Here is a 26582-nt window from a genome sequence, read left to right on the forward strand (position 1 = left end):
ACCGCTACGGTTGCAGGTTCGAATCCTGCCTCAGACTTGGATGTGTGTGATGTCCTTAGGTTAGGTTTGAGTAGTTCTAAGTTCTAGGGGACTGATGACCTCATAAGTTAAGTCCCATAGTGCTCAGAGCCACTTGAACCAGTTTTGAAACCTGACTTAACCTAAGGACATCACACACATCCCTGCCCGAGGCAGGATTCGAACCTGCGACCATAGCAGCAGCGCCGTTCTGGGCTGAAGTGCCTAGGACAGCTCGGCCACAGCGGCCGGCTAGTATGTAGATGAAACTTTGTTCTACGTGTGTTATTGCGATTTCTGTATCTGTTATAGTTTCCAGGAAAATAACTGGGAGGTAATAATTCCGAAATGACCCTCATACAACTGAAACATGTCGGTATTGCTGCTTCTGAATAGCTTATATCTCTCCAAACCGAAAATTGTGTAAGAGGCTGAAATGACAATGTACGCCATCAAAATTTGAGGTGGCATTGAAGATTTCAACAAGTGTCGACATGAGCTGTCGAAGCTGATGGTTGTCCTGGAGACCTCAGCAGAAGCCAACGGAAGCCGCTGAGGTTGGATATTGTGTTGTGGGCCTCAGCAGGTACCAATATCAGTCAAGGCTGGAGACTGCTGGGAACCTCATCTGGCAGCGGCAAGGACCATCAGATTCCGATATGGTGCTGTATATCTCAGCAGGATTTGTGAAGTTGTGGACTGTATTTGGAACATCGGCAGTCGTCAATGTTTGGGGCTGTAATGGGCATCTCAGCAAGCGCCAACTACAGTTTGGGTCGGCAACCTCTGCAGCCAGCAACTGGGTCCATCGAATGTGGGTGTGGTGATGAAAATCTCAGCAGATGCCGACAGAATTCGCTCGTGTGGCAGGTGGTACTGGCGACCTCACGAGCGTGGAAGGTGGGGTTCTGTACCGCCACCTCAGCAGGCGCCGACATCAGCGAAGTACCTGCCGCGGCCCCTTGGGAGGGCCTCGGCGGCGGCTGCCGCAGGGTGCACGATCTCGAGCCCTTCGACCGTCGAGAAGGCAACACTGGACGCAGTGCCCGGCGTGGGTGTGGCCAGCACGTCGCCGGCGCCCAGGCAGCGTTCCCGCTCCACGGCCAGCCGGCGCTGCAGCGCTCTGGAGATGCGAACCTGAGAGCGACACAATGCTTTATTACACTGGGCCATAAGAAAAGATTCGCTGTGTTTGCAGGGTTGCCACAAGTTCTGGAAGTCAGGGAATATCAGGGAGTTTCAAAAGTGCGAGGGAACTCAGGGAAATTTGAAAAAAACGGAAAAATCTCGTTTTTGTCTGCGTAGATAAAATGGTTTGTTTACTGAGATGACATGCATCGTCAATCGCTAGGCGCAGCTGAGTATGTGCGCCACTTCCCTACTCCTCCCTACTACATCTGCATCTACACGGCTACTGTGCCAGTCACATTTAAGTGCCTGGCAGAGGGTTCATCGAACCACCTTAACAATTCTCTATTATTCTTATCTTGTACAAATGTTCAAATGTGTGTAATCTTATGAGACTTAACTGCTAAGGTCATCAGTCCCTATGCTTACACACTACTTAAATCTAAATTATCCTAAGGACAAAGACACACACCCACGCCCGAGGGAGGACTCGAACCTCCGCCGGGACCAGCCGCACAGTCCATGACTGCTGCGCCTGATACCACACGGCTAATCCCGTGCGGCTAATCTTGTACAGTGCGCGGAAAGATTGAACAGCTATATCTTTCCGTATGAGCTCTGATTTCCCTTATTTTATTGTGGTGATCGTTCCTCCCTATGCTTCATTACACTGAGCGATAACAAACGTTTCACTGTGTTTGCAGGGTTGCCACAAGTTCTGGAAGTCAGGGAATTTCAAAGGTGCTAGGGAACTTAGGGAAACTTGAAAAAAAAACCTGGAAAAATCTTGTTTTTGTCTGCGTGGATGAAATGGTTTGTTTACTGAGATGTCATCCATCGTCGCTGGCTAGGCGCAGCTGAGTATGTGCGCCACTTCCCTACTCCTCCCTACTGCATCTGCATCGACACGGCTACTGTGCCAATCACATTTAAGTGCCTGGCAGAGGGTTCATCGAACAGCATTAACAATTCTCTATTATTCTAATCTTGTACAAATGTTCAAATGTGTGTGAAATCTTATGAGACTTTACTGCTACGGTCATCAGTCCCTAAGCTTACACACTACTTAACCTAAAGTATCCTAAGGACGAAAACACACAGTCGTGCCCGAGGAAGGACTCCAACCTCTGCCGGGACCAGCCGCACAGTCAATGACTGCTGCGCCTGAGACCACACGGCTAATCACATGCGGCTAATCTTGTACAGTGCGCGGAAAGATTGAACAGCTATATCTTTCCGTATGAGCTCTGATTTCCCTTACTTTATTGTGGTGATCGTTCCTCCCTATGCTTCATTACACTGGGCGATAACAAAGGTTTCACTGTGTTTGCAGGGTTGCCACAAGTCCTGGAAGTCAGGGAATATCAGGGAGTTTCAAAAGTGCTAGGGAACTCAGGGAAACTTGAAAAAAAAAACCCTGGAAAAATCTCGTTTTTGTCTGCGTGGATGAAATGGTTTGTTTACTGAGATGTAATGCATCGTCGCTGGCTAGGCGCAGCTGAGTATGTGCGCCACTTCCCTACTCGTCCATACTACATCTACATCTCAAATGTTTTTTATTCCAGCCTCTGATCACAATATCAATTCTTTAGACGATGACCAGTTTCAGTCCGTAATGAATATCGTCAGATCTTTTTTACACCATGTCCTTAAGTGATAAGGCCATAATGGCATCGTCAAAACATATAAATATAATAAGCACAGCATCGTCACATGGATCTAAAATAAGTTGTAGAATAGGCCACATCATCCACATGTCCATTGTGGCCTTATCACTTTAGGACATGGTGTAAAAAAGACCTGAGGATGGTCATTACGGACCGAAACCGGTCATTGTCCAAAGAATTGATATTGTGATCAGAGACTGGAATAAAACACATTTGACAGTACTGGCTCACTGTCTGTGTATGCGATTATGTCGCAGTTGGTGAGACATCTACATCTACATGGATACTCTGGAAACAACATTTAAGTGCCTGGCAGAGGGTTCATCGAACCACCGTCACAGTTCCCTATTATTCCAATCTCGTATAGCGCGCGTAAAGAACGAACACCTATATCTTTCCGTACGAGCTCTGATTTCCCTTATTTTATCGTGGTGATCGTTTCTCCCTATATAGGTCGGTTTCAACAAAATAATTTCACATTCGGAGGAGAAAGCTGGTGATTGGAATTTCGTGAGACGATTCTGTCGAACGAAAAACGCCTTTGTTTTAATGGCCACCGCAAATCCTGTATCATTTCAGTGACAGTCTCTCCCTTATTTCGCGACAATACAAAACGTGCTGCCCTTCTTTGGACTTTTCCGATGTACTCCATCAGTCCTATCTGGTAAGGATCCCACACCGCGCAGCAGTATTGTAAAAGAGGACAGACACGTGTAGTGTAGACAGTCTCCTTAGTAGATCTGTTACATTTTCTGAGTGTCATACTGTAATGGTACTTGAATTACGTAACCATTGCAGCACCTCACCTCAACCTCTCGATACCAGCAATATTCTACTGTGTCTCTGTAAAGCAGTTTACATATTTCTGAGACAACATTCAGATCTGATTTCATTAATGTAGAAGTACTTTGATACATCGATATGTTTATATTGCAATGATATTATTCTTGTGTGAATTCTTATTAGACTTGGTCGTCATGTTGAAAAGACGCAAATTGTAGTCAGTTTATAAAATGTGAACTTTAACAGTGAGGAAGATATTTTCAAGGATGTTTTGTATTGTGAAGTGACGTTTTGGAATGACTTGCGTGATATTGTAACAAAAGCAATAAAACTTAAATTCGGAGTGCTGATTACTTTTTCACATCACCATTGTCCTAACTTTCAAAGGTTTAATCTTCAAGAATGGTTTGTGAAACACATCTATAAAACTTCTGAATATCGCAGAATAACACCTAGGCCTCTTTGCATCCGAGCTTGGAATCATCACTACCTAGACTTTCAGTTCACTGAGGCTTTTTGCGGATGATGCTGTGGTATATCGAGAGGTTGTAACAATGGAAAATTGTACTGAGATGCAGGAGGATCTGCAGCGAATTGACGCATGATGCAGGGAATGCCAATTCAATCTCAATGTAGGCAAGTGCAATGTGCTGCGAATACACAGAAAGATAGATCCTTTATCATTTAGCTACAATATAGCAGGTCAGCAACTGGAAGCAGTTAATTCCATAAATTATCTGGGAGTACGCATTAGGACTGCTTTAAAATGGAATGATCATATAAAGTTGATCGTCGGTAAAGCAGATGCCAGACTGAGATTCATTGGAAGAATCCTAAGGAAACGCAATCCGAAAACAAAGGAAGTAGGTTACAGTACGCTTGTTCGCCCACTGCTCGAATACTGCTCAGCAGTGCGGGATCCGTACCAGATAGGGTTGATAGAAGACATAGAGAAGATCCAACGGAGAGCAGCGCGCTTCGTTACAGGATCATTTAGTAATCGCGAAAGCGTTACGGAGATGATAGATAAACTCCAGTGGAAGACTCTGCAGGAGAGACGCTCAGTAGCTCGGTACGGGCTTTTGTTGAAGTTTCGAGAACATACCTTCACCGAGGAGTCGAGCATTATATCGCCGCCTCCTACGTATATCTCGCGAAGAGACCATGAGGATAAAATCAGAGAGATTAGAGCCCGTACAGAGGCATACCGACAATCCTTCTTTCCACGAACAATACGAGACTGGAATAGAAGGGAGAACCGATAGAGGTACTCAAGGTACCCTCCGCCACACACCGTCAGGTGGCTTGCGGAGTATGGATGTAGATGTAGATGTAGATGCAGAGGGTGTGACTATCTTTTCTGCGCACCTGTCTGCGGCTCAGCGATCATCTTTATGGTGTGTTGCTACTTATCATTAGCACTGATTCTCAGAGTATCTGCGCCAGTTATGTTGCATGGAATGATGAAAGTGGTCTCATTTCATCAACATGGTGACAGATGAATAGCTGGCTACACGACTGGACTTCCACAATGAGCCAAAACTGCAGGTCTCTTCTGTGGGTGTCTCTAACGGATTGGTTCTGCCGATCTGAAGCCCATCATTTCCCACTAATGGCCAAGCCCTGCCCATCGGATCTAGTCTCACCGACCTGCCTACAGGACGGATCTGTCTGAGTGTGGCATAATGCGGCAGATTTTCGGTGTTTTTCCACGGACCCAGGAAAGTGGTGCTCCTCGGCACACTAGAGGCCATGGGCGATGGAACTCAGAAATTGCGATAGTCTCACCGCAAGTATATTCTACAGTGCAGCGTTTTATATGTATTATATTTATTCTAGTACATTTTCGCACTTAGAAAATAATTTACACATTAGCAAGTGTGGACGATACGAAGAAGAAAATTGTGACAGTCGCTGGCGGTTTGTACGCTATGTACTCATATACAGGGTGTTACAAAAAAGTACGGCCAAACTTTCAGGAAACATTCCTCACACACAAATAAAGAAAAGATGTTATGTGGACATGTGTCCGGAAACGCTTAATTTCCATGTTAGAGCTCATTTTAGTTTCGTCAGTATGTTCTTCCACCTACGCTCAATGGAGCACGTTATCATTATTTCATACGAGATACTCTACCTGTGCTGCTAGAACGTGTGCCTTTACAAGTACGACAAAACATGTGGTTCATGCACGATGGAGCTCCTGCACATTTCAGTCGAAGTGTTCGTACGCTTCTCAACAACAGATTCGGCGAGCGATGGATTGGTAGAGGCGGTCCAATTCCATGGCCTCTACGCTCTCCTGACCTCAACCCTCTCGACTTTCATTTATGGGGGCATTTGAAAGCTCTTGTCTACGCAACCCCGGTACCAAATGTAGAGACTCTTCGTGCTCGTATTGTGGACGGCTGTGATACAGTACGCCATTCTCCAGGGCTGCATCAGCGCATCAGGGATTCCATGCGACGGAGGGTGGATGCACGTATCCTCGCTAACGGAGGACATTTTGAACATTTCCTGTAGCAAAGTGTTTGAAGTCACGCTGGTACGTTCTGTTGCTGTGTGTTTCCATTCCATGATTAATGTGATTTGAAGAGAAGTAATAAAATGTGCTCTAGCAGCACAGGTAGAGTATCCCGTATGAAATCGTGATAACGTGCTCCATTGAGCGTAGGTGGAAGAACATGGGGCCCAAACTACAATGAGCTCTAACATGGAAATTAAGCGTTTCCGGACACATGTCCACATAACTTATTTTCTTTCTTTGTGTGTGAGGAATGTTTCCTGAAAGTTTGGCCGTACCTTTTTGTAACACCCTGCATTTGTCGAAAGAAAAATCACACAATGCCTGTATAATAATAGGCATAACGCAGTGACTAATAACTAACTATAACGAACATAGTAGAACCAGCAGTTTATTGGTGATCACCTATAGTGTTGGTTTACACAACTTTTCCTTGCCTTATACACTTCTCCCAAGAAGCCTACTTTTTTGTCAGGTTAGTTCTGAAATCAGTGAAGGTATTTTAAATCTGTCTTCCGACTCCAAAGAAATGTGTATTTTTGTCAGAAATGTGTTTAGTTTTATTGAAATACACTACTGGCCATTAAAATTGCTACACCACGGAGATGACGTGCTACAGACGCGAAATTTAACCGATAGGAAGAAGATGCTGTGATATGCAAATCATTAACTTTCCAGAGAATTCACACGAGTTTGGCGCCGGTGGCGACACCTACAACGTGCTGACATGAGGAACGTTTCCAACCGATTTCTAATACACAAACAGCAGTTAATCGGCGTTGCCTGGGGTAACGTTGTTGTGATGTCTCGTGTAAGGAGAAGAAATGCGTACCATCACGTTTCCGACTTTGATAAAGGACTGGTTGTAGCCTATCGCCATTGTGGTTTATCGTATCGCGACATTGCTGCTCGCGTTGGTCGAGATCCAAAGACTGTTATCAGAATATGGAATCGGTGGGTTCAGGAGGGTAATACGGAACGCCGTGCTGGATCCCAACGGCCTCGTATCACTAGCAGTCTAGGTGAGAGGCATCTTATCCGCACGGCTGTAACGGATCGTGCAGCCACGTCTCGAACCCTGAGTCAACAGACGGGGACGTTTGCAAGACAACAACCGTCTGCACGAACAGTTCGACGACGTTTGCAGCAACACGGAGACCATGGCTGCGGTTACCCTTGACGCTCCATCACAGACAGGAACGCCTGCGATGGTGTAGTCGACGACGAACGTGGGTGCACAAATTGCAAAACGTTATTTTTTCGGATGCATCCAGGTTCTGTTTACAGCATCATGATGGTCGCATCCGTGCTTGGCGACATCGCGGTGAACGCACATTGGATGCGCGTATCACCCGGCGTGATGGTATGAGGTGCCATTGGTTATACGTCTCGGTCACCTCTTGTTCGCACTTTGAACAGTGGACGTTAAATTTCAGATGTGTTACGACCCGTGGCTCTACCCTTCATTCGATCCCTGCGAAATCCTACATTTCAGCAGGATAATGCACGGCCGCAGGTTGCAGGTCCTGTACGGGCCCTTCTGGACACATAAAATGTTCGACTGCTGCCCTGGCCAGCACATTCTCCAGATCTCTCACCAATTGAAAACCTCTGGTCAATGGTGGCCCTGCAACTGGTTCGTCACAATACGCCAGTCACTACTCTTGATGAACTGTTGTATCATGTTGAAGCTGCATGGGTAGCTGTACCTGTACACGCCATCCGAGCTGTGTTTGACTCAATGCCCAGGCGTATCAAGGCCGTTATTACGGCCAGAGGTGGTTGTTGTGGGTACTGATTTCTCAGCATCTATGCGCCCAAATTGCGTGAAAATGTAGTCACATGTCAGTTCTAGTATAATATATTTATCCAATGAATACCCGCTTATCATCTGCATTACTTCTTGGTGCAGCAATTTTAATGGCCAGTAGTGTATAAGGCGCGCTAAATAAGAAACGAGCTGGTGGCATAACTACAGAAACCAGTACCTGCATGTTAGAAGTATTGACCCTGGCTGTTGAGACACTTGTCCGACTGTGACACAACGCGGTGAATCGATGTCTCATAAAATTCCCGGGCTGCGATGTTAACCAGTTCCACACCCGAGGTGAATCGTTTGCCTCTCAGAGCCTTTTTAATGGACCAAAAATGGCGTAATCACAGGGAGAGAGGTCCGGACTGTATGGAGGGTGGCCCAGAATCTCCCATTTGTATATCTGCAGGATTTACGCAACTCTGTCGGCCGTTCGATGCTTTGCATTGTCGTGGAGCAGAATGACCCCACAGGTGATATTGCCTGGTCTTTTTGATCTGATCGCTTGTCGAAGGGTGGTCAAGATTTGCGAATAACGCCGGGCGTTCACTGTTGTCCCGTGCTGCAGGAAGTGAATCAGAAGGGGGACATCTTGGTCAAAGAAGAACGTCAGCGTAACCTTTCCTGCACTTGTGTGATGGCCTTGGCTTCCACTGAAGAGCTTGTCGTTTTGATTCTGGTTCGAAGTGATGACACCATGAGTCATCTCCAGCCACTACTCCTGCCAGGACTGCATTCCCTTCCCCAGCATAGCGCTGCAGACGGGGAAGACGGTGGGCCATTCGACATGCTTCCTGGTGTGGTTGGAGACTGTGGGGCACCCATTGGGCACACACTTTGCGCATGTGCAGTGATTCCTTCACGATGGTGTGAACACTTCCAAGCGTGGCGGCTGTGGCTTTCACTGTCACTCTGCGGTCCTGGGTAATGAGTGCATCCACCAGCTGGACGATGTCATCGGTAACGCAGTGTGGTGATCCAGACCGTGGATCATCAGCTAACGACAGCCGTCCTTCCCTGAAGCGCTTGTTCCACGCCTTGCCCCTTGCAAGGGGCCGTACACTTGTGACATTCGTCGACGAATGTCCCTTCCTGCTACTCCTTCCGCTGTCATAAAACGAACAACGCCTCTTTGCTCTTCTGTTGACGTCTCCGTGTCACTTTTTGCAATGCGACTGGCAGCGTTGGACGATTGATGCATGCTGCTGCTACCTCTGTACAGTCACGTGACGTGCATGTGTGCCCTCTAGCGACGGGCGGTGAACTTCCACGCTCTGCTCGGAACCACACCTCGTTACACACGCCACGGTATTACCCTCCAGTCACCGGCTGGCGCATTTCAGACGCCGGCTCGTTTCTTTTTGAACGCCCCTTATAAAGTAACAACCTTGGTTTTAATTTAACAAATATAACATTTTCCTTGCTTTCTCCATCTAAAAACAGTTCATTACAAAGGATGCTGATGTTAGTACTAAAGATTTTTGCTCGCGTGGGTGAGAATTAAGGAACTCCTTACATTTTTTTACAATTTATATCTGTACTTACCCTCGAGATCTCAATATTTGTCAGGGAAAAATGCTAAAACTTGTCCAGAAATCAAGGAAATATCAGGGTATTTTAGTTGGGGAAACTTCTGGCTGCCTTGATTCGGGTATCTTACGGCTTCAAACAACGCCAGACAAAAAAGTGAGGTCCATGGAAGCAAAGAAGGAAACGAAATGAAACATCACAGGTTGAGAGGGCATGTGATGTTATTTTAGTGGTTACGATTGGACTCAAATGTGCGCCCAGTTATCAGTATGATGCTGCACCCCTCTGGCCTGGATGCACGCACCGATTCGGTTGCGAAGGGCCTCTGTATCCTCTCCTGAGGTATGTCGGCTAACAACTGTTGTAGTTGATCTAATATCCTGAATATTGGCACCGGGACAAACTGGACATCCAAGACTTAAAAAAAAGGGCTTAATATTTTTTTCTTTAATATGTGAAAAACACTGACTTTTATGTGAATTCCATTGAGTGAGAAGGACAAAGACAATAAGCACGATTTGTTATCTGTGTAGACAATGATTAAAGAAGACGACATATATTCTGTTAATTTTCTTTAGTCTGATAAAAGAGAAGTCATTGTACATTTTCGAGCAGTACCGCTGACCTAGCAAGACGCACTCTTCCTACATTCTGTGTTAAGTAATTGTTAATTTATCTTAATCGTTTTCAGAATACGAAATGTTATTTGTTACTATTGAAACCATCTTCTGTTTATAAGAGAATTGTGTCTTTTCCTGCAGTTATTTGAAGTCTTATCAGTTACGATCTTACCCTATTCTCGTCTGCTATTACAGTCTCTACGGCAACGGCCTTGCCGCAGTGGTTACAGCGGTTCCAGTGAGATCACCGAAGTTAAGCGCTGTCGGGCGTCGTCAGCCCTTCCATGGGTGAACCATCGGGGCCGCCATGCGCTGTTGCCATTTTTCGGGGTGCACTCAGGTTCGTGATGACAGTTGAGGAGCTACTCGGCCGAAAAGTAGCGGCTCCGGTCAAAGAAAACCATCATAACGACCGGGAGAGTGGTGTGCTGACCACACGCCCCTCCTATAAGCATCCTCCACCGAGGATGACACGGCGGTCGGGTGGTCCCAGTAGGCCAATCGCGGCCTGAAGGCGGAGTGCTTTTGATTACAGTCAGTACAACTGTTTTTAGTAATTACGGCTCTTCTAGCCAAGGTATTACTGGGATAACTGATTTAAATTGTGCATTTATGGAAATATTAGGGTGTCTCCGTCATTAGTTTCATTTTCTGACGCAAATTTTGCCATACTGGGTCACAAATATCGATTACGTTATTTTCCACGTAGGTGCCATTACAGAGAAAGCTATAACTAAATATGCTTCATGCAATTAGAATAAACAAACCAGTTTGCTACTAATAAATATACATCCATACGAACCCTAACTTTACAGTTCCTGAGACCAAAAGCGATCATGCTGAAAAGTTGTTCAGGCTTTGGTATGCAATAACCTATCTGCATGTTAACGTACCTCCAATAAAAGGAAATCATTATAATCAGCTGTTTAGGTCACCGAAGTGTTGGGTGTAATAAATCTGTGTGAGTATTTTTACAGTTTAAGTGACTGTCAGAAAATCTGTGTTACAAATAATTAACCATTATCTGTTTAAAAGACTATTTCATGCAACACATTCCAATTACACTACACACAGAACATACGTTCACATTAACACACACTGACCATAAACATCATTTCAACCCTTTTTATTGCTCATGAAAACCACACATTGCGTGTTGTACAACCATACAGGGAGATCTTCAGAGGTGGTGGTTAAGATTGCTGTACACACCAGTACCTCTAATACCCAGTAGCACGTCCTCTTGCATTGGTGTCTGCCTGTTCATCAAGCCACTATTGGTCCAGATTGTCCCATTCCTCGATGGCGATTCGGTGCAGATCCCTCAGAGTGGTTGGTGGCTCACGTCGTCCATAAACAGCCCTTTCCAGTCTATCGCAGGCATGTTCAATAGGATTCATGTCTGGAGAAAATGCTGGCCACTCTTGTCGAACGATGTTGTTATCCTCAAGGATGTCATTCACAAGATGTGCACGATGGGGATGCTAATTGTCGCCGATGAAGACGAATGCCTCGCTAATATGCTGCCAATATGGTTGCACTATCGGTCGGAGGATGGCATTCACGTATCGTACAGCCATTACGACCTCTTTCTTCGCCACCAGTGGCTTACGTCGGCCCCACGTAATGCCACCCCAAAACAATGGGAACCTTCACCTTGCTGCACTCTATGGCCAGTGTGTCTAAGGCGTTCAGCTTGACCAGGTTGGCTCCAAGCACATCTTTGACGATTGTCTGTTTGAAGGGATATGCGACACTCATCGGTGAAGAAAACGTAATGCAAATCTTGAGTGGTCCATTCGGCATCTGTACCACACTGTATGGTGTTGTGGTTACTAAGATGGACCTCGCCATGGACGTCGGGAGTGAAGCTGCGCATCATGTTGCCTATTGGTCACAGTTTGAGTCGTAACACGACGCACTGTACCTGCACGAAAAGCATCACGATGGTCGCATCCGTGTTTGGCGACATCGCGGTGAACGCACATTGACAGCGTGTATTCGTCATCGCCATACTGGCATATCACCCGGCGTGATGGTATGGGGTGCCATTGGTTACACGTCTCGGTCACCTCTCGTTAGCATTGACGGCACTTTGAACAGTCGACGTTACATTTCAGATGTGTTACGACCCGTGGCTCTACCCTTAATTTCATCCATATGAAACCCTGCATTTCAGCAGGATAATGCACGACCGCAAGTTGCAGGTCCTGTCCGGGCCTTTCTGGATACAGAAAATGTTCGACTGCTGCCCTGGCCAGCACATTGTCCAGATCTCTCACCAATTGAAAATGTCTGCTCAATGGTGGCCGAGCAACTGGCTCGTCACAATACGCCAGTCACTACTCTTGATGAACTGTGGTATGGTGCTGAATCTGCATGGGCAGCTTACCTGTACACGCCATCCGAGCTCTGTCTGACTCAATGCCCACGCGTATCAATGCCATTATTATGGCCAGAGGTGGTTGTTCTGGATACTGATTTCTCAGGATCTATGGACCCAAATTGCGTGAAAATGTAATCACATGTGAGTTATAGTATAATATATGTGTCCAATGTATACCCAGTTATGAGCTGCATTTCTTCTTGGTGTAGCAATTATAATGGCCAGTAGTGTAGTTGTCCTATGATCACGCGTTTTATCATGAGGGCCCTCTTAAGTAGGGAAAGTTTAATTATAGTCAACCGGTAGATATAAATGAGATACAATCTAAGTCAAAAACAAGGTAGACGATGTACCAATTATGCGAACGAGACAGAAATCGGTATACGTGATATTTACATGTTCAGACAAACAAAGTATAATTTCAAAAAAGTTGGATTATTATTTAATTCAAGAAAAAGAGCTTCACGATTTGAGCAAGTCAATAGTGTATTGGCCCATCTATGACCCTAATCGTAGCAGTTATTTGGATTGGCATTCATTGATAGCGTTGTTGCATGTCCTCCTGAGGGCTATCGTGCACAGATTTTGTCCACCTGTAGCGTTAGATCGTCAAAATCACGAGCTGCTTGGAGGGCCCAGGCCACAATGCTGCAAAGTTTCTCAGTGTGGGAGAGATGCGTCAACCTTTCAGGCCAAGGCAGGGTTTGGGAAGCACCAACACAGGAGTAGAAACTCTCACTGTGTTTGGGTACTAATCTAGCTAAAATGTAAGCCCAGGATGGCTTGCCATGAAGGATAACGAAAGGGTGTATGAAATACCACCAAAATACCACTGTGATGTAAGGGCGCCGTGGATGACAACCAAAGAGGTCCTGCTACCAAACCAAATGGCACCTCTGACCATCACTCCTGTTTTTTGGTCTCTATGGCAGACGACAGACCATAGTCTGGAGTGTGTCCAGATACGGTTCAGCCTGAAATGCCATTAACTGGAGTAGAAATGCCTCGAGTGATGAATCACGGCTAGAAGTGTGGCCCGCTGAGCAGTGAAGACGTTTCTGGAGACGCCCTGGACAACAGTGGTATACCAAATTGACTTCCCTGCTACTCGGCGTGAGAACCAGACTGAGCGATGTGGCGCAGTGGTTAGCACACTGGATTCGCATTCAGGAGGACGACGGTTCAATCCCGGGTCTGGCCACCCTGACTTAGGTTTTCTGTGATTTCCCAAAGTCGCTTGCCGGCCGCGGTGGCCGAGCGGTTCTAGGCGCTTCAGTCCGGAGCCACGCGACTGCTACGGTCGCAGGTTCGAATCCTGCCTCAGGCATGGATGTGTGTGATGTCCTTAGGTTAGTTAGGTTTAAGTAGTTCTAAGTTCTAGGGGACTGATGACCCCAGATGTTAAGTCCCATAGTGCTCAGAGCCATTTGAACCATTTGAACCCAAAGTCACTTCAGGCAAATGCCAGGATGGTTCTTTTGAAAGGGCACGGCCGAATTCCTTCCCTATCCTTCCCTTATGCGATGAGACTGATGACCTCGCAGTTTGGTCTCTTTCCGCAAATAACCCAACCCAACCCCCAAGAACCAGGACTGATGGTCTGCGATGCCATTTCTTTTCATAGCAGCACCTCCGTGATTGAAATGCGTGGCCCCGTTACAGGGTAGTGGTACGTCGACAGTAGAGATGGGTAGTTCGCGAACGAACGAGTACAAAGGAACAGTTCACCAAGATGAACGAAAGAACCGAGGAACGAATTTCAAGGAACGAATTTCAAGGAACGATCGGTTCATAGTTCACTTCGGTCGCGGTCGTCTACTTATAGTTCCCGGGAACGAGGAAGATCGGTTCATAGTTCACTAGTTCACTTCGGTCGCGGCGGTCACTTTGGCATTCCTCGTTCCAGCCTCGGTCGCGTGCTCGTCTCAGTCTCGGCCTCTCTCGGCCGCACTCGTCGTTCTTCGCATGACCACCTGTCTCAGTTCCACTGCCGACTGCTCCTAGTTAGTTCAGCATCCAGTTGCTCGTTTCGTTCACTGCGCTCGCCCATTTTACATGTGTTCCAAACTGTTCTTGCACTTTTTTCTGGCTATTCAACATCCATGACTGGTAATCAAAAAGTATTAAGTAGTTACGTAAATTATATAAAAATTACGTCGTATGTAATAGGTACGTCTTTTCAGGTAACAAAAGGGCACATCAGCTCACTTCATTATATCGATGAACAGAAGAAGACATACTTATAACAAGGCAAGTTGTTTTTTGTTATTCATATATTTTTTGGTTTCATCGACTTGATTTAGCAGCTAACTTTCATTAATTTGTTTAATTATTAGTGTAAGAAAATTCATATAACACGATTCTCGTATCTCTTTCATACACAAAACATTACATTTAGGAAGGCTCTAATTATTTTTAAGTTTGGTTGTTTCCAATTTGCATTACCTGCTAGTTTGGTTTCCTTGAAAAAAAAAAGTGCGTTGTGGGTCATTTTGGCTCAGTAGGAAAAGCGGTGCCTCTCCATTTGAAAAGACATAGATTGCCATAAAATCGTACTTACTTATTATCTCAAAAAAATTTGTTGAGAAGGAGCTTTCAAACAAAAAACTTCGTTACTGTGAACTTAATTATTATTATTATTGCTGCATTAATTTTAATAATGCAACATAAAACCTAATTTTTACTAAGCGTGTGACATTTCATTTTACGAGGTGCATTCAAGTTCTAAGGCCTCCAATTTTTTTTCTCCGGACTGGAAAGAGATAGAAACATGCGCATTGTTTTAAAATGAGGCCCCGTTCATTGTCAATACGTCCCAGAGATGGCAGCACCGTACAGCAGATGAAATTTTACTGCCAGCGGCGGGAATGAGAACTGTTTTAAATACTTAAAATGGCGACGTTTTTCTTACTTGAACAACATGCAATCATTCGTTTTCTGAATTTGCGTGGTGTGAAACCAATTGAAATTCATCGACAGCTGAAGGAGACATGTGGTGATGGAGTTATGGATGTGTCGAAAGTGTGTTCGTGGGTGCGACAGTTTAATGAAGGCAGAACATTGTGTGACAACAAACCGAAACAACCTCGGGCTCGCACAAGCTGGTCTGACGACATGATCGAGAAAGCGGAGAGAATTGTTTTGGGGGATCGCCGAATGACTGTTGAACAGATCTCCTCCAGAGTTGGCATTTCTGTGGGTTCTGTGCACACAATCCTGCATGACGACCTGAAAATGCGAAAAGTGTCATCCAGGTGGGTGCCACGAATGCTGATGGACGACCACACGGCTGCCCGTGTGGCATGTTGCCGAGCAATGTTGACACGCAATGACAGCACGAATGGGACTTTCTTTTCGTCGGTTGTGACAATGGATGAGACGTGGATGCCATTTTTCAATCCAGAAACAAAGCGCCAGTCAGCTCAATGGAAGCACACAGATTCACCGCCACCAAAAAAATTTCGGGAAACCGCCAGTGCTGAAAAAATGATGGTGTCCATGTTCTGGGACAGCGCGTGCGTAATCCTTACCCATTGCGTTCCAAAGGGCACTACGGTAACAGGTGTATCCTACGAAAATGTTTTGAAGAACAAATTCCTTCCTGCACTGCAACAAAAACGTCCGGGAAGGGCTGCGCATGTGCTGTTTCACCGAGACAACAACGCACCTGCACATCGAGCTAACATTACGCAACAGTTTCTTCGTGATAACAACTTTGAAGTGATTCCTCATGCTCCCTACTCATCTGACCTGGTTCCTAGTGACTTTTGGCTTTTTCCAACAATGAAAGACACTCTCCGTGGCCACACATACACCAGCCGTGCTGCTATTGCCTCAGCGATTTTCCAGTGATCAAAACAGACTCCTAAAGAAGCCTTCGCCGCTGCAATGGAATCATGGCGTCAGCGTTGTGAAAAATGTGTACGTCTGCAGGGCGATTACGTCGAGAAGTAACGCCAGTTTCATCGATTTCGGGTGAGTACTTAATTAGAAAAAAAAGTCGGAGGCCTTAGAACTTGAATGCACCTCGTATGCTTCCATAAAGTCTCTACTTCGCCTACGAACTCAGAGAAAACGTGAAGTATATATAGGGTCTAAACGATTATTGTTTACAATGTAGCATGTAGTGGAAGGCGAAATGAAGAATTTTATACAAGACACTTGTGGTCTGTTAAGTTGGGAAACAGCCACCAACAGCTTTACAAGACAACATGAGCTATAGCCCTTGTGCGCCACGTGAGATTTTCATGTTCTCTTCTCCAGCTCTCTATACATCGTCATCAATTGTTTCGCAATAGTTGCTTGCATTGGCTTGTTATTTCTTAACTGCGTAATTATTACATGTTTGTCTGTTTCTTGTATCTGCTCGTAACGGGCAACACATCGTCCGTAATTGGCGAGCAGTCTGTACTCGGGGCCGGTTTTCCGTGCGCCACGCTGTATAATTTCCCTGCGATCAGCCACACAAGGCTACGGTTGGCTAAACGAGAGGTTGCGCAGAATCACAGAAATTACTTCTAAAAATGTATAAGAATTCTGTAATGAATAAAAACTCTATACTCCAGGGGACGAGGCAAGTGGCCCGTCTTGGTGCCCTCCATCCTTCAGTCACCTACACTACTAGTTTTCAGTTTTTCATAAGAACCATATACCAAGCACAAATGAACGGTGAACGACTAAAAATGAACGGTTCCCAAAAAAGAACGATCAGCAGTGAACTAGTTCCCAAGGATGAACGAGTTTGCCCATCTAGTCGACAGTATTCAGTGCCCCGTTTTGTTGCTATTACTGGTATGCCATCCTGGGCAACATAATGAGACTCTGCTGATTGTCTTCATACTTCACAAATCCAACCTTGGCCAGCAAGGTCAGTGTATCTCTCTCCAATTGAGACAGTTTGAAGCATAAGCCGGCCGTGGTGGCCGAGCGGTTCTAGGCGCTACAGTCTGGAACCACGCGACCGCTACGATCGCAGGTTCGAATCTTGCCTCGGGCATGGATGTGTGTGATGTCCTTAGGTTAGTTAGGTTTAAGTAGTTCTAAGTTCTAGGGGACTTATGACCTAAGCAGTTGAGTCCCATAGTGCTCAGAGCCATTTGAACCATTTGATAGAGAACAAACAATGTATTTACCTTATATATATATATATATATATATATATATATATATATATATATATATATATATATATATATATATATATATATATATAAGTTCATGACATCCAGTCTTACAAATTTACTCTCTCTGATGGACACACGTCCAGATCATCCGCTCTCAAAACTCCGCCATCTCTCTCACCACATCCACCACTGCTGGCGGCTCACCTCCAACTGCGCAACGCTACGCACTGTTCACATCCAACTGCCCAACAGTACAACGGTAAATATTCCAACAATGGAAACCAGCCACAGACTGCACGCAGCACAGCCAATGATTTTCATACAGAGCGCTACGTGGCGTTACCAATTTAAAAACCTAAACAGCCTACTTACAGTGAGTAAGCTTAGGGACTGATGACCTTAGCAGTTAAGTCCCATAAGATTTCACACATTTGAACATAATAGGCACGGCCATCCAAGCATCGGTATTTTGGACAGAATTTGGCACAATAACCTTCAGGAGGACATCCAACAATTCTATCAATCAATGCCAAGCTGAGTAACTGTTTGCGTAAAGACCAGAGGTGAGCCATAAATTTACTGACTCGCTCAGTTTGTCAAGTTTTTTCTCTGCAATAAATCATCCGATTTTTCTGGAATTGTAATTATTTGTTTGTCTGTAATTGTACATAACATGTATCGAGCCTGATTCGGACAATTTCTTATTTTTTGTCTGACAGTGTATACTGGTTGGCTAAAATTTACAGACGCGCGAAATTTGGCAAGGACTTCAATGCGAGATGCCTTTAATAGGTTCCACAACGAAACATTGTCTCGAAATTTGGTAGAAAATCCGAAGAAATTCTGGTCGTATGTAAAGTACACAAGCGGCAAGACGCAGTCAATACCTTCGCTGCGCAGTGCCGATGGTACTGTTACCTACGACTGTGCCGTTAAAGCGGAGTTATTGAACGCAGTTTTCCGAAATTCCTTCACCAGGGAAGACGAATGGAATATTCCAGAATTTGAAACAGGAACAGCTGCTAGCATGAGTTTCTTAGAAGTAGATACCTTAGGGGTTGCGAAGCAACTCAAATCGCTTGATACGGGCAGGTCTTCAGGTCCAGATTGTATACCGATTAGGTTCCTTTCAGATTACGCTGATACAATAGCTCCCTACTTAGAAATCATATACAACCGCTCGCTCACCGATAGATCTGTACCTACAGATTGGAAAATTGCGCAGGTCGCACCAGTGTTTAAGGAGGGTAGTAGGAGTAATCCATCGAACTACAGACCTATATCACTGACGTCGGTTTGCAGTAGGGTTTTGGAGCATATACTGTATTCAAACATTATGAATCACCTCGAACGGAACGATCTATTAATACGTAATCAGCATGGTTTCAGAAAACATCGTTCTTATGCAACGCAGCTAGCTCTTTATTCGCACGAAGTAATGGCCGCTATTGACAGGAGATCTCAAGTTGATTCCGTATTTCTAGATTTCTGGAAAGCTTTTGACACCGTTCCTCACAAGCGACTTCTAGTCAAGCTGCGGGCCTATGGGCTATCGTCTGTGCGACTTGATTCGTGATTTCCTGTCAGGAAGGTCGCAGTTCGTAGTAATAGACGGCAAGTCATCGAGTAAAACTGAAGTGATATCAGGTGTTCCCCAGGGAAGCGTCCTGGGACCTCTGCTGTTCCTGATCTATATAAAATGACCTGGGTGACAATCTGAGCAGTTCTCGTAGGTTGTTCGCAGATGATGCTGTAATTTACCGTCTAGTAAGGTTATCCGAAGACCAGTATCAGTTGCAAAGCGATTTAGAAAAGATTGCTGTACGATGTGGCAGGTGGCAGTTGACGCTAAATAACGAAAAGTATGAGGTGATCCACACGAGTTCCAAAAGAAATCCGTTGGAATTCGATTACTCGATAAATAGTACAATTCTCAAGGCTGTCAATTCAACGAAGTACCTGGGTGTTAAAATTACGAACAACTTGAGTTGGAAAGACCACATAGGTAATATTGTGGGGAAGGCGAGCCAAAGGTTGCGTTTCATTGGCAGGACACTTAGAAGATGCAACAAGTCCACTAAAGAGACAGCTTACACTACACTCGTTCGTCCTCTGTTAGAATATTGCTGCGCAGTGTGGGATCCTTACCAGGTGGGATTGACGGAGGACATCGAAATGGTGCAAAAAAGGGCAGCTCGTTTTGTATTATCACGTAATAGGGGATAGAGTGTGGCAGATATGATACGTGAGTTGGGATGGAAGTCATTAAAGCAAAGACGTTTTTCGTCGCGGCGAGGTCTATTTACGAAATTTCAGTCACCAACTTTCTCTTCCGAATGCGAAAATATTTTGTTGAGCCCAACCTACATAGGTAGGAACGATCGTCAAAATAAAATAAGAGAAAACAGAGCGCGAACAGAAAGGTTTAGGTGTTTGTTTTTCCCGCGCGCTGTTCGGGAGTGGAATGGTAGAGAGATAGTATGATTGTGGTTCGATGAACGCTCTGCCAAGCACTTAAAAGTGAATTGCGGAGTAGTCATGTAGATGTAGATGTAGAATGTCAAACGGCTGACGCGGGTCGCTGGCTGACCTTGGTCCTGTCGTCGGGGGGCGGCGCCCTGACGCCGCCGGGTCCCGCCGCGCCGCCGCCCACCCCGCCGCCCCCTCCGCCCTCGCCGGCCCAGCCCCAGCAGCCGTCGGCCTCCGGAGGGGCGCCGGTCCACGCGTCGCCCAGCCGCACCCTGTTGCGCAGGCGGGCCAGCGCGGTCAGCTGCCCCCTCTGGCGCCGCTGCCGGCGCGCGCGCCGCCCCCCGCGCCGCCGCCCCGCGCCGCCGCCCACGTACACGCCGGTGCCGCCGCCCACGCTGCCGCCCAGCAGGCCCACGCCCGGCGGCGGCCGCGCCAGCGCACGCGTCTCCTTGGGCGGCGGCGGAGCCTGCAGCTGCCTCAGCCGGCGTTCCACCTGCCGACACCGTACACTCTAGTTCAATTCTTTTATCTTGGCGGCTCGCGCATGCCCGCCAAGACACGGGAGATTGCTGCGTTGCCAGTTGCACGCGCCAAGAGAAGCAGCGCCATAGTGTAGTATACAGTAGAGCCCCTCTAATCCGACCTCGGACGGTCCGTCACTCCGGTCAGTCCCACCATGCTCAGGCTCGCGAGCCTATGCCGACTCGTCACTGACTGGACGCCTGTCGGGCCATTGTTGCAGTGGCTATCGCTGTGCATATTGTTATACTGTACGTTATTGTGCAGTTTTATCATTTGTTGGGATTGGAAGATGTCGTTGTTTGCTTTATTCCGTGTTCTCTACAGTACTTATCACTGTAGATTCACGTGGATTTCACACACCGATGCAAAAAACGCAATTTACATCGCCCTTCAATAAATCGAGCAGAATCCAACTTCAGCTCCAATGGACGTTGTGTGGAAAAAAAGGGACACTGCAGCTAAATCTAGAATAACATCTGCTAAACAAAAATGTATCACTAACTTTTTTCCAAGTAATTCGTTTTCGTTTTTACTGTAAAAACAATGCATACAGTATAATCATTTCTTAGTTTATACATACAGTAATTTATTTCTTTGTAAAAAAATTCTTTTTTATATACAGTGCTATAAAATTTTTTTTAGTTTGCAGTATACAGGGTGTTACAAAAAGGTACAGCCAAACTTTCAGGAAACATTCTTCACACACAAATAAAAAGAAAAGATGTTATGTGGACATGTGTCTGGAAACGCTTAATTTCCATGTTAGAGCTCATTTTAGTTTTGTCAGTATGTTCTTGCATCTATGCTCACTGGAGCACATTATCACGATTTCATACGGGATACTCTACCTGTGCTGCTAGAACATGTGCCTTTACAAGTACGACACAACATGTGGTTCATACACGATGGAGCTCCTGCACATTTCAGTCGAAGTATTCGTATGCTTCTCAACAACAGATTCGGCGACCGATGGATTGGTAGAGGCGGACCAATTCCATGGCCTCCACGCTCTTCTGACCTCAACCCTCTTGACTTTCATTTATGGGGGCATTTGAAAGCTCTCGTCTACGCAACCCCGGTACCAAATGTAGAGACTCTTCATGCTCGTATTGTGGACAGCTGTGATACAATACGCCATTCTCCAGGGCTGCATCAGCGCATCAGGGATTCCATGCGACAGAGGGTGGATGCACGTATCCTCGCTAACGGAGGACATTTTGAACATTTCCTGTAACAAAGTGTTTGAAGTCACGCTGTTACATTCTGTTGCTGTGTGTTTCCATTGCATGATTAATGTGATTTGAAGAGAAGTAATAAAATGAGCTCTAACATGGAAATTAAGCGTTTCCAGACACATATCCACATAACATCTTTTCTTTTTATTTGTGTGTGAAGAATGTTTCCTGAAAGTTTGGCTGTACCTTTTTGTAACACCCTGTATACTGCAAACTAAAAAAAAATTCATAGCACTGTATATAAAAAAGAAATTTTTTACAAAGAAATAAACTACTGTATGTATAAACTAAGAAATGATTATACTGTATGCATTGTTTTTACAGTAAAAACGAAAACGAATTACTTGGAAAAAAGTTAGTGATACATTTTTGTTTAGCAGATGTTATTCTAGATTTAGCTGCAGTGTCCCTTTTTTTTTCACACAACGTCCATTGGAGCTGAAGTTGGATTCTGCTCGATTTATTGAAGGGCGATGTAAATTGCGTTTTTTGCATCATTGTGTGAAATCCACGTGAATCTACAGTGATAAGTACTGTAGAGAACACGGAATAAAGCAAACAACGACATCTTCTAATCCCAACAAAGGATAAAACTGCACAATAACGTACAGTATAACAATATGCACAGCGATAGCCACCGCAACAATGGCCCGACAGGCGTCCAGTCAGTGACGAGTCGGCATAGGCTCGCGAGCCTGAGCATGGTCGGACTGACCGGAGTGACGGACCGTCCAAGGTCGGATTAGAGGGGTTCTACTGTAGTTCGCAAGCTTACGTTTAGGGGGGAGCGCGCAGTTTATGAAGTAAAGCCACCTCGGCCGCATTAACTCTTTCGCTGCTACAGAGACATGCTCCCCGCATTCCGCGCTGTGCGCGATTTTGTCATCACTGCACTGCTCGCCTGTGCAGACCCATGGTGTTCCCACTGCTTTGACACATTCGACGCCACAAAAACTATTAGGCCCAAAAATTTATATTTTTAACATCTTCTTGACTGATACCTTCCCCCCATAAATGACTTAATTTTCTTTCGATGTTCAACTCAGTTACTGTGCAGCATTAAATGTAGTAAACCAGTGCACGAAATTTTGAAGAGTTTGCAGAGGTAAAAGTCCACAGCGTATACTTTCCGTATGGTCGATTTCAGTTGCCACTAGAAATTTCAAAAAATTACATTCAAATGAATAAAACTCATGAAGTAAGACACTTCGATATTGTTTTTAAATAAAGAAAATATTAAGCACCGAACAAGGTTAGAACTCGGAACCTTCCGCTTAGCAGCCAAATACTATAACAATTTTTCTTTTATTTTCTTTGTAATCTCATTTCGTTCGTTGTAATTGTTCGTGGCGGACGTCCCCTGACCGCCGTTGAAGTTCATTATTGATCCACTCACTCAGTTTTTTTATTACAGAGCGCAGTTAACCCTCTGACTGAACACGCTGAGCTACCGTGCCGGCGTTACACTAACGCGGCTCGTTATTTGAGAGACTTCATGAAGGACTTTAAACTAGGACGCAAAATACCGACAAACACTGTTGGTATGACTGTGAATTACTCATGTTTCGTCGAAGTACAATAGGAAATAAACAATTACCTCTGTTCTTTATTGCGAAAAACCGGTTAGTGAGAATGGTAGAATCACCTTTCCTTGCTATCGCCTGAATTAGGAGGCTTATTGCTTGTTTGGTTTAATTAATTAATAGAATATGATGCAATTGGTATAAAGAATGCTTATTCCAAACTTTCTATAAAAGAAATTCTGCTATCAAGACATTGCTTTCGTTCAGTTGCTTTATTTATGACTGAACGCTTCTAAAACTGAAGACACTCGTCCGTGCTCTGCACTGCAGTCGAGCTCTGGCAACGTCGTTCTCTGTTCATTGGCTGACTGTGTTTTGTGACGTCAGATGCGCAGAACGAACCTAAATTCGGCCGCCGTCGTAAATGACGCGCACTTTAGCTGCACAGACGCTCACCTTTCCCACTTACTTCATTTGTCGTTCGTATCCTCCTAAGCCACGATCTTACAGGTTAACAATTGAATTGGTATACATGTGTTCAGTATACACTGATCTGCCAGAACGTTATGGCCTCCGACCTAGTACTGATATAAATCTGTCCTGATGATAGCAGTGTCACCTGCGAGGGATAACTGCTAGTCACACATGCATGATGCATGTAGTATCAGTGAGCGTGCTACATGGTCACTCCAAATCAAAATCACACTATTTTTTGAAAACTACAGTTTTCATTCTGCATGTGTGAAAGTTTTACAGTGTGTAGATGCATCCTTCCCGCTTGTTTTCAAACTTAGTTCAACCTGTTCCCCTGAATGGCGCCATCACAGCACGTCTTCAAGATGGCTGCTACACTTGACGTTCGTCAGAATCAACGCGCTGTCATAGAATTCCTGTGCTGTGAAAAACAGTGGGAAACATCCACAAGAGGTTGAAAAAGGTGTACAGAGATGCTGCTGTCGACCGCAGTACAGTTAGTCGGTGGGAAAACTGGTTACATGATGAAAGCGGGCACGGCAATATTGAGGATTGTCCTCACAGCAGCAGGCCTCGTACTGCACACACTCCAGACAATGCGTAGGGAGTTAGCGAATTGGTGACTGCTGACAGACGCATCACAGTGAAAGAATTGTCACGCTACGTTGTGATAGGGGAAGGAAGTGTTTGCAGCATACTGAAAGTGTTGGCGTTGAAAAAGGTTTGTGCCAGGTGGGTTCCCAGCATGTTGACAGTGGCCTACAAAGAAACAAGAAAATCGGTATGCAGCGAACTTTTGGAACAGTACGAGAATGATGGAGATGAATTTCTTTGAAGAATTGTGACAGGTGATGAAACGTGGCTCCATCATTTTTCTCCAGAGACGAACCGACAATCAATGGAGTGGCATCATGCAAATTCACCCAAGAAAAAGAAAATTGAAAACCACACCTTCTGCTGGAAAAGTTACGGCTACAGTGTTTTTCGATTCCGAAGGACTCTTGCTTGTGGACATCGTGCCGAGTGGAACCACCATAAATTCTGATGCATATGTGACGACTCTGAAGAAACTTCAAGCTCGACTGAATCGTGTTCGACCACATCGGCAAAAGCAGGATGTCTAGCTGTTGCAGGACAATGCACGGCCACATGTCAGTCAAAAAACCATGGAAGCGATCACAAAACTTGGATGGATAACACCCGCCTTACAGTCCTGACCTGGCTCCCTGTAACTATCATGTCTTTGGGAAACTGAAAGACTCTCTTCGTGGAACAAGGTTTGAAGATGATGACTCCCTTGTGCACGCTGCCAAACAGTGGATCCAACAGGTTGGTCCAAATTTTACCATGCAGGTATACAGGCACTGGTTCCAAGATGGCGTAAGGCAGTTGAGAGGAATGGAAATTATATGGAGAAATGAATATATTGTTCCTAAAGTATGTATCTACATACTGTAAAACTTTCAAACATGTAGAATAAAAGATGAATTAAAAAAAAATAGTGTGCATTTCTTCTGGAGTGACCCTCGTAGAATGGGGAAGATGCACAATCTATCTGAGTTTGACTGAAGGCAGATTGTGATGGCCCAGAGGCTCGGCATGAGCACGATTTGTTGAGTGTTGGAGGATTGGTGTGGTGATTGTCTTCAACACGTGGTGAAACCAAGGTGAAACTATGTCCAGATGTCATAGAGTTGGGCAGCCACACCTCATTACACATATCAGACGTCATAGACTGAGCAGACTGGCAAAATAGGACAGGCAGTGAACTGTGGTGGAACTAACATCAGACTTTGACAAAAGGCAGGGTACGAGTGTATCTAAACACACAGTGCACAGAACACTACTAACAACGGGCCTGCGCAACTGATAACCCATGCGTGTGACAATGTTAACACCACGACATTGCCAACTACGACTGAAATGGGCATGTGGCCATCAGTGCCGGACATTGGCGCAGTAGCAGAGTGGTGCACAGTCTGATGAATCCCGAGACCTTCTTCATCATGCTGACAAACATGTTGTCTTCCAGGGGAATAGGTCCTTGACACCTTTACTACAGGGAAGAGACAAACTGACAGCGCCCCCATTATACTCTAGGGAACATTGACTTGGGCATCTGAGGGTCCAGAGGAGGCCAAGGAGTATCGTACACTGGTTGCAGACCATGTACACCCCTCCATGACGAGCATGTTTCCCGATGGCGGTGGCATTTTTCAGCTAGATAATGCGCCATGTCACAAGGCCAGGAATGTGATTGACTGGTTCGAGGAACACAGTAACGACTTCCAATTGATGTGCTGCCCCCCTGGTTACCAGATCTGAACCCAATTGAACACATGTAGGATGTGATCGAACTCGGTGTCAGAGCTCCTCCCCGGAATTTACGAGAATTAGATGACTTGCGTGTGCAGACGTGGTGCCAACTCCCTCCAATGACCTACCGAGGCCTCATTGCTTCCATTCCACAACGTGTCGCTGCTGTTATCTGTGCCAAAGCTGGACACTGCGACTATTAGGTAGGTGGTCATAATGTTCTGGTTGACCAGTATAAAACATCAGCGGAAATGGTGGAAGAAAAGGAGAAATTAGTATGTTCGAATCCCAGTGACACTGAAATGGCTTTGCGTATTGTCATTGCGTGTCTGTTGTTTATGCGTGTCCGCCCCCGGTAGCTGAGTGGTCAGCGCGACAGACTGTCAATCCTAAGGGCCTGGGTTCGATTCCCGGCTGCGTCGGAGATTTTCTCCGCTCAGGAACTGGGTGT

At 45.5% G+C, this 26582-nt stretch overlaps 1 protein-coding gene across 1 annotated transcript in view; it reads right to left on the reverse strand.

Annotated features, from left to right (window-relative positions):
• Positions 1-939: 939 nt before the first annotated feature.
• LOC126108215 (U4/U6 small nuclear ribonucleoprotein Prp31-like) overlaps positions 940-26582 on the reverse strand; it is a 138408-nt gene continuing 112765 nt past the window's right edge. The window contains exons 4-5 of the mRNA XM_049913449.1: positions 20183-20554; positions 940-1155 (exon numbers count right to left, since the gene is read on the reverse strand). Coding sequence (XP_049769406.1) covers positions 940-1155; positions 20183-20554 — 588 coding nt within the window. The remainder of the gene's footprint in view (positions 1156-20182; positions 20555-26582) is intronic.

This window comes from Schistocerca cancellata, chromosome 11, assembly GCF_023864275.1.
Source record: "Schistocerca cancellata isolate TAMUIC-IGC-003103 chromosome 11, iqSchCanc2.1, whole genome shotgun sequence".
NCBI lineage: Eukaryota > Metazoa > Arthropoda > Insecta > Orthoptera > Acrididae > Schistocerca > Schistocerca cancellata.